Source organism: Rhinopithecus roxellana, chromosome 9 (assembly GCF_007565055.1).
Source record: "Rhinopithecus roxellana isolate Shanxi Qingling chromosome 9, ASM756505v1, whole genome shotgun sequence".
In the NCBI taxonomy this organism is placed as follows: domain Eukaryota; kingdom Metazoa; phylum Chordata; class Mammalia; order Primates; family Cercopithecidae; genus Rhinopithecus; species Rhinopithecus roxellana.
In genome coordinates, this window is record NC_044557.1 from 114,497,519 (window position 1) to 114,506,552 (window position 9,034).

The 9,034-nt window shown below is 51.7% G+C and overlaps 1 protein-coding gene across 5 annotated transcripts in view; it reads left to right on the top strand.

Annotated features, from left to right (window-relative positions):
• Positions 1 to 8,570, top strand: part of PTK2B (protein tyrosine kinase 2 beta) — a 136,531-nt gene extending 127,961 nt beyond the window's left edge. For 3 of the 5 annotated variants that reach the window (XM_030938020.1, XM_030938019.1, XM_030938021.1), the window contains exons 26-31: positions 139 to 174; positions 576 to 600; positions 2,209 to 2,255; positions 3,247 to 3,384; positions 3,622 to 3,702; positions 7,474 to 8,568. In XM_030938020.1, coding sequence (XP_030793880.1) covers positions 139 to 174; positions 576 to 600; positions 2,209 to 2,255; positions 3,247 to 3,384; positions 3,622 to 3,702; positions 7,474 to 7,689 — 543 coding nt within the window. In that variant the 3' untranslated portion in view covers positions 7,690 to 8,568. Of the gene's footprint in view, positions 1 to 138; positions 175 to 575; positions 601 to 2,208; positions 2,256 to 3,246; positions 3,385 to 3,621; positions 3,703 to 7,473 lie in introns of all 5 variants that reach the window. The other 2 variants (XM_010378124.2, XM_010378125.2) reach the window with 1 other exon arrangement.
• The last annotated feature ends 464 nt before the right edge of the window (positions 8,571 to 9,034 follow it).

Sequence of the window (9,034 nt, forward strand, 5' to 3'; positions counted from 1 at the left end):
CCGGGAAGGATGTCGGTGACCTGCACCCATCTGTGTCCTCTTCCACCTCCCCAGGTGGCTGGGGCAAGGGTCCCCTGCATTCTTGGTGCTTTCAGCTCCAGAATTCTAAGTCCTTTGCTCTTGTTTCTTCCTCTACAGGACCCCATGGTTTATATGAATGATAAGTCCCCATTGGTGAGTCACCAGGAGAGGCCTCTTCCTTCATGCCAAGGCCTGGGAAGACCTCATCCACCATAGGACCCCACCCTTGCTCCTACTTCCAGGCCTGCCCAGCTCCTCCTCAGTGGCTTCCCGTGTTGGGAGGGTGTATTTTCCTTTTCTGCCAACCCCTACATGGCCCTTTTCCTGAAGTCTCCTGTGATTGCACCCTTAACGCTGTCTATGGCCCTCCCCAGGGCCCCTCGGCCTCCCAGAATGGTAGCTTTGGGTCACAAGCTGCTCCCAGAAGCACCCCTGACCCCATGGCTGTGATCTCTAAACACACAGTGGAGGGACTGGGGAATGGGTAACGGGGGAGGGGGTTGTCTCCAGAGCCGCATGAGTGACGTTCACACTCTCTTTCCTCCTTCCTCCAGACGCCAGAGAAGGAGGTCGGCTACAGTGAGTGTTTCCGCCCTTCTTCGGGGGGTTTCTGCTTGGCACCTTGTTCAGAACCACCGTCCTTGCCCACCGCCCAGGGCAGGGAGCAGCAGAGTCTGTCTGCATTTCCTGCAGGATCAGCCGTGATTTAATTCAAAGCGTGTGGGGCAGGCCAGCTTCCCCTCCACTCCCTCCACCCCATTCCTCTCCCTGCCCAGTGCCCTGCCCATCTCTTTCTCAGTGGCCACATCCTCAGGCCCCTCCTCAAGTCATCCCCCTCCTGCATTAGTTTGGAGGAGGTGGGAATTCTCTCTTCCTTATTTCCTGCTCTGTCAGAGGCTCCTGCGGGGAAAGTTAAGCAGTGCCACCTGCCTCTCCCAGTTCAGATTCATCTTCTGTAGGCCTAAGGGACAGAGGAGAGAAAGTGGGAAGGGCAGCTGAGCCCTCAGGCTCTCTCCAGAAGACCCTGTTGAAGGCAGGGAGGGAAGAGCCAGCAGTAAGCCCAGGGCCTGGAGGGGTGGCACTGAGGAGGAGCAGGATGACAGCAGTCACAGAACTGGACACAAGTCAGACATGGGCTTGGGACCATTTATTATCTTCTGAGGTACAGGGTGGTTAAGTAACTTGTCCAAAGTCACACAGCTAATAGTTAACAAAGCTCAGATTTGAACCCAAGTCTTTTGACTTTAGGGTCCCTTCTGAGCTCACCCTCTTATCTTACAAATGAAAATTAAGGCCCTGGGCGTGTGAGCTGCCTGGGGTGGTCACAGAGCTCTTTGGTGGCAGAGGTGAGAATAGAAGGCCAGGTGTGATGGCTCACACCTGTAATCCCAGCACTTTGGGAGGCTGAGGTGGGAGGATCACTTGAGCACAGGAGTTTGAGACTCGCTTGGGCAACATAGCAAGACCTCATCTCTACAAAAGATTAAGAATATTAGGCATGGTGATGCCTGCCTGCAAGCCCAGCTGCTCAGGAGGCCGAGGCAGGAGGATTGCCTGAGCCTAGAAGGTTGAGGCTATGGTGAGCTGTGATCACGCCACTGTGCTCCAGCTGCGGTGACAGAGCAAGCCCTATGTGAAAAAAAAAACCAAAAGGAACAAAGTGTGCTGAGTGGACTTGTGTGTGTCTTTGCTCTTCAAAGTGGGAGTGAATAGCATGCTTCTGCTGCAATTTTGCTTCCTTCAGCCCCAAACACTCCGGGAAAACCATTAGAGAATCCACACAAATTTACTCCATGAGCTGCTGTCTCCCCAGGGCGGGGGCACCACAGACACCTGCTGGCTTCAGAGAGAGGTTTCTTCCCTTCAGATTACCCAGTACTGTCCCTCAGGTGTTGTGTCCGTCAGGCAGGAACCCCAAGCCAGAGCTGGGGCACCACTGCAATCCCCCCATCTTGCTGGGACTTTGCCTTTTTCTTCATATAAAAGGGACAACAGTGTTGTCCCTGACTTCTGCGAAACCAGAGAGACCGGGAGGTTCTTTCTGCTTCTCTTTTCCTGGATTCAGAGTTAATTTCCCTGAGGTCTCCTGGTGGTAGAGGGGAGGGGGTTCATTTGATGTCAGCAGGTACGAAGGGAAGGGTTGGAGTGCTGAGAACTGCCCCCCACTTGCTGTTCTTTTTGTTGCAGTGGAGTTCACAGGGCCCCCGCAGAAGCCCCCAAGGCTGGGCGCACAGGTATGTGTTGGCTCCGCTGAAACTGATAAGAAATGAGAGTGAGAGTTGCACAAGACTGAAGACCAGGGACTATGAAAGCTTCACAGTTCTCAGAATCCAGTGCAGTGTCCTCATTATACAGATGAAGCCCGGGGCAGGGGGAGTGGGGTGGGGTGCCTTGCCTAAGGCCACACAGCTAATTAATGAAAAAGCAAGAGGAAGAACCAATCTCCCACCCTTCATCCCCCTCCCGGACTTGGAGTAGAACTCCCTGGTCCAGCCTCAGGGAAAGGGGTGTGGGCTCCCTCCCTCTTCTGAGGGTCCTCACTTGGTTTCCAGAACCCATTTTTCTTACATCCATCTGGGGTGGTGCTGGCTTTCTTTCCTCCGGAACAGTGATTCTCAGCCTTGGCTGTCCATTACAATCACCCAAGGAACTTTGAAACTCTCTGCACAGGCCAGGTGCAGTGGCTCACACCTGTAATCCCAGCACTCTGGGAGGCCATGGCAGGAGGATTGCTTGAGCCCAGGAATTCAAGACCAGCCTGGGCAATATAGCAAGAACCCGTCTTTACTAAAAATTTTTTTTAAAAATTAGCTGGACTCAGTGGCATGCCTGCTACTCAGGAGACTGAGGCAGGAGGATTGCTTGAGCCCAGGAGGTCAAGGCAGCAGTGATCTATGACTGTGCCATTATACTCCAGGCTGGGCAACAGAGTGAGACCCTGTCTCTTCAAAGAAAAAAAGCCTACCTGCACCCTATGTCCAGGCGGTGGTTCTATTAGTCTGTTGTGAGGCTACCACTAGTATTTTGTTAAGGCTCCCTGGCTGGAAACTGCCCCAGAAGTGGACAGGGGCAATGCATCATGGGACGGGGCATGATTGTTCTAGAGAATAGTCCTTTCAAATCGGGCTAGTGATGGAGTTGGCTGCAGTAGTGCCTGCCCAGGAGAGAATCGTGCCACGCCTCTGGCTCTCCTCCACTCACTGGCCACCTGTGTCTTCCCCTCAGTCCATCCAGCCCACAGCTAACCTGGACCGGACCGATGACCTGGTGTACCTCAATGTCATGGAGCTGGTGCGGGCTGTGCTGGAGCTCAAGAACGAGCTCTGTCAGCTGCCCCCTGAGGGCTATGTGGTGGTGGTGAAGGTGAGAGCAGGGCCGGGTCGGGGAGATGGAGGCAGCTCAACTCTGCCCTGAAGGAAGGGGGACTGCGCTTCCTGTTGGCTGGCCCAGCAGATCCTGTTAGAGCAAGCTGGGCCAGGGGAATTGAGTCCCAGGCCACTCATGGGGCCAAGCACCACCCCAGGAGAGCTCTCCCCAGGGGAAACCTGGCTGTCTCCAAAAGCCAGGAGTGACAGCCATCCTGCCCCTTTGTCTCCTCAGAACGTGGGGCTTACCCTGCGGAAGCTCATCGGGAGCGTGGATGATCTCCTGCCTTCCTTGCCGTCGTCTTCACGGACAGAGGTGAGTGTCCCATCCCAGACAGTGCCACAGGCTGTTGCTTTGCTCCTGCACCCCCACCTGTTCCTGCTTATGCTTCCATGAGAGGCTCACGAGGGCTGCCTGGGCAACATCATGTCTGTCCACCGAGTCCCCACCAGGTGGGTTCTGTGTGGCTCATCCCATCAGCTACCACCAGAGGACTAAGAGGGCACCCAGGGACCTGGCCAGATGCTCGCGGGGATTTCCTAGTTCAGGTCTCCAGATGATGGCAGTGAATTCTACTGAGGTTATGCTAAAGGGGACACACCTTCCTTTCCCCCCTCCTATTATCGTTTGTCTGGTTTCCTTGCCATCTGTGTTAAGATTAACATGGATGTGTCATAGAAATAGCACTTAAGCTTTCTTTAATTATTTAATCTGATTTTCTTTATTTAAATGAGAAACAATCACTGAAAATCAAAACAAGAGTCTTGGTGTTCCACGAGATGGTACCTGCAATAGGGAGAGTAAAGGCCCCCAAAGATGTCCACATCCTAAGCCCTGGCACCTGGAAACATGCCACCTTCCATGGCAAAAGAGACTTTGCAAATGTGATAAAGTTAAGGACCTTGAGATTGGGAGATTGTGCTCAGTTATCAGACTGGGCCCAGTGTTGTCACAGAGATCCTGGGATTAGGGATCTCTGTGACAACACTGGCTGGGTGTGGCAACTCACGTCTATAATGCCAACCTTTGGGGAGGCCAAGGCAAGTGAATTGCTTGAACTCAGGAGTTTGAGACCAGCCTGGTCATCATGGCAAAACCATACAAAAATTAGCTGGGTGTGGTGGCCTGTGCCTGTTGTCCCAGCTGCTCAGAAGGCTGAGGTGGGAGGATAGACTGAGCCTAGGAGGTGGAGGCTGTAGTGAGCCATGGTCACACCACTGCACTCCAGCCTGGGCAGCAGTGACACCCTATCTCAAAATAATAAGTAAATAAAACAAGAGGGAGGCAGAGTGTGACAAGAGACACACGGTCAGAGTGACAGATGTGATGGATGAAGGAGGCCGCAGGCCAAGGAAGGTGGCAGCCTCTTGGAGCTGGAGAAGGCAAGGAACAGGTTCTCCTCTGGAGCCTCCAGGGAGAACCAGCCCTGTGGCCACCTTGACTTTAGCCCAGTTGGACCCACTTCAGACTTCTGCCCTTCAGAACTATAAGACAATAAATCTGCGTTGTTTTGCGCCACTAAATTTCTGGTAATTAGTTGCCAAAGCCGTAGGCACACAATACAGTGCCATGGAACGTTTGTTGGTTGTCCGTCTGGAGCCCTTTGATCCCCTGCCTCCCAGCGGCCAGCCCTGCGGCACAGATGACTACCACATCCCGCCACTGTCCCTACTGTCAGTGGCTGCCCAAGGCAGGAGAAGGCAGGAGAGTTTGGGCCAATTCCTGGCCTCTCTCTCAGGGACAGTGACAACCCATACAGGAGCCCTAGGTGGGGCTGTGGGGCTGTCTCGTCTCAGTTAAGAGCTCCTTACCCTTGGGATGCCAACCCATTCATTCATTCATCTACTTCATTTGTAAATACCTCTTGGGCACCAGCTACGAACAGGCACACCTCATTTTATTGCACTTGCTTTCATTGCACTTCCCAGATATCTCGTTTTTCACAAACTGAACATTTGTGGCAACTGTACAATGAGCAAGCCTATTGGTGCCATTTTTCCAGCAGCACGTGCTCACTTTGTGTCTCTGTCACATTTTGGTAATTCTCACAATATGTCAAACGTTTTCAGTATGATTGTAACTGTTACGGTTGGTGATTGGTGATCGGTGATCAGCGATGTTAGTATTGTAGTCATTTCGAGGGGCCATCATAAACTGTGCCCACATAAGACTTATCAATAAATGTTGTGTGTGTTCTGACTGCTCCTCCGACCATCCATTCCCCTATCCTCCCCTTGGGCCTCCCTTTTCCCTGGGACACAACAAGATTGAAATTAGGCCAGTTAATAACCCTACAGTGGTCTCTGCATGTTCAAGTAAAAGGAAGAGTCGCCCACCTCTCACTTTAAATCCAAAACTAGAAATGATTAAGCTGTATGAGGAAGGCATGTTGAAAACCAAGATAGGCCAAAAGACAGGCCTCTTGTCCCAGTTAGCCACGTTGTGAATGCAAAGGAAAAGTTAGCTACTCCAGCGAACACATGAATGATAAGAAAGTGAAACAGCCTTATTGCTGATATGGAGAAAGTTGGAGTGTCTAGATGGAAGATCAAGCCAGCCACAACATTCCCTTTTGCCAAAGCCTAATCCAGAGCAAGGCCTTCAATTCTATGAAGGCTGAGAGAGGTTCAGGGAGTTGCAGAAGAAAAGTTGGAAGCTAGCAGAGGATGGTTCGTGAGGTTTAAGGAAAGAAGCCACCTCTGTAACATAAAAGTGCAAGGTGAGGCAGCCAGTGCTGATGGAGAAGCTGCGGCAAGTTCTCCAGAAGATCTAGCTAAGATCATTGATGAAGATGGCTCCACTAAACCACAGCTTTTTCAGTGTAGATGAACGACTTTCTAGTGGAAGCAGATGCCATCTGGGACTTTCATAGCTAGAGGAGAAGTCAATGCCTGGCTTCAAAGCTTCAGAGGACAGGCTGACTCTCTTGTTAGGGGCTAATGCCGATTGAAGCCAGTGCTCACTGGCCATTCTGAAAACCTTAGGGCCCTTAAGAATTAACCTAAATCTACTTTTCTTATGCTCTATAAATGGAACAATGAACCCTCAATGACCGCACATCTGTTTACAGCATGTTTTACTGAATATCATAAGCCCACTGTTGAGGTTTACTGCTCAGAGAAAAAAAAAAAAAAAAAGATTATCTTCAAGTATTACTACTCATTGACAATGCCTCTACTCAAGAGCTCAGATGGAGATATTGAAGGAAATTAATGTTTTCACTGCATCCGTTCTGCAGCCCATGGATTAAGGAGTAATTTCTACTTTCAACTTCTATTATTTAAGAAATGCATTTCTAAGGCCATGGCTGCCATAGATAGTGATTTCTCTTATGGATCTGACTAAAGTTCACTGAAAATATTTTGGAAAGGATTTACCATTCTAGATAATATTAGGAACATTTGTGATTCATGGGAAGAGGTCAAAATATCATTAACCATTTGGAAGAAGTTTGTTCCAACCCTCATGGGTGATTTTGAGAGGTTCAAGGCTTCAGTGGACGGCTGAGCGGTGGCTCATGCCTATAATCTCAGCACTATAGGAGGTCGAGGTGGGAGGATCAGCTGAGGTCAAGAGTTTGAGACCAGCCTGGCCAACATGGTGAAACCCCATCTCTACTAAAAATACAAAAATTAGCCAGGCATAGTGGCAAGTGCCTGTAATCCCAGCTACTCGGGAGACTGAGGCAGGAGAATTGTTTGAACGCAGGAGGCGGACGGTGCAGTCAGTTGAAGTTGCACCACTGCACTCCAGCCTGGGCAACAGGAGCAAAGCTCAGTCTCAGAAAGAAAGAAAGAAAAAAAAAAAGATCGGATTCGCATTTTAGAAAGCATGAGGGGATGTTTCCATGAAGGGATGGTCAGGCTGGGCCTACACAGGGTCAGCTGGAGTCTGAGATGTCAGTCCTTGTAGACCTGACTCCACCCTGCACCAGGTGTTGCATTCAGCCCACTCCTAGGTCTGATTTGCTTCCAGGGAACTTCTGATTGCCTTGGCCAGCGCGCAGGTGGACACCTCTGTGGCTTCCCTATCCTCCAGGCATAGACTTTGTAGCCCCTCAACCTGTCCTGTGTGATCTTCCTACAGATCGAGGGCACCCAGAAACTGCTCAACAAAGACCTGGCAGAGCTCATCAACAAGATGCGGCTGGCGCAGCAGAACGCCGTGACCTCCCTGAGTGAGGAGTGCAAGAGGCAGATGCTGACGGCTTCACACACCCTGGCCGTGGATGCCAAGAACCTGCTCGATGCTGTGGACCAGGCCAAGGTTCTGGCCAATCTGGCCCACCCGCCTGCAGAGTGACGGAGGGTGGGGGCCACCTGCCTGCATCTTCCGCCCCTGCCTGCCATGTACCTCCCCTGCCTTGCTGTTGGTCATGTGGGTCTTCCAGGGGGAAGGCCGAGGGGAGTCACCTTCCCTTGCCACTTTGCACGACCCCCTCTCCCCACCCCTACCCCATGCTGTACTGCTCAGGCTGCAGCTGGACAGAGGGGACTCTGGGCTATGGACACAGGGTGAGGGTGACAAAGATGGCTCGGAGGGGGCACTGCTGCTGCCTGGCCCTCCTCCCTACGCCAGCCTGGTCGGTGCAGGGGGCTCCCGGGGGTGGGGGAGTGTCACGTGGTGCCCCTAGCTTTATATATGGACATGGCAGGCCGATTTGGGAACCAAGCTATTCCTTTTCCTTCCTCTTCGGCCCTCAGATGTCCCCTGATGCACAGAGAAGCTGGGGAGAAGCTTTGTTTTGGGGGTCAGGCAGCCAGTGAGATGAGGGATGGGCCTGACATTCTTGTACAGTGTATATTGGAATTTATTTAATGTGAGTTTGGTCTGGACTGACAGCATGTGCCCTCCTGAGGGAGGACCTGGGGCATAGTCCAGGAACAACCTAATTGGGAGTCCAGGCACAGGACGCTGTGTTGTCAACAACCAAGCATCAGAGGGAAGAAGCAGAGAGATGTGGCCAAGATAGGACCTTGGGCCAAATCCACTCTCTTCCTTCCCCTCTTTCTCTTTCTTCCTTTACTTTACCTTTCTTCTTTTCCCTCTTTTCTTACTCCTCCTTTTTCTCCCCCCGACCCCCCATTCTCATCTGCAGCTCATTTTCTCGCGTGTTTGCATAACATTCTTTTAACTTCTTTCTATTTGACTTGTGGTTGAATTAAAATTGTCCCATTTGCTTTGCGGTTTGTTTTGTTTGTTTGACCCGCCCTTTGTGGGAGAATGGGGACTGTGAGCCAAGCCTTGGAAGAAACCGATTGTGTTCATGTTGGATGGAGATCAAGGGCTGTCCAGCGCTGGGCGTCGGCCAAGGAGGGACAAACGGTGATGCCCAGCAGTGGGTCAGGGGTGTGCGCTGGCCTCTTTGCCCTTGCAGGGACAGTAGGGGGCGACTTTCCAGGAGGGACCCAGAGCTGTCCCCTCCATGGCCACATGAGGAATGCCATATCATTTCTCTCCCAGTGGGCCCCCAAACCACCCAGGTTCTGGAGGGGCTTGGGTAACACTGGCGATGTTGAAGTGTGACTGGCAAGGAGGGGGCCACACAGTTGAGTGAGCAGTAGGTGCAGCTTTATTTAATCTCTTTATTCACATGCAAGACGGATGGGAGATGTGGATAACAGAAGTGAACATCACTGTCTCAGGA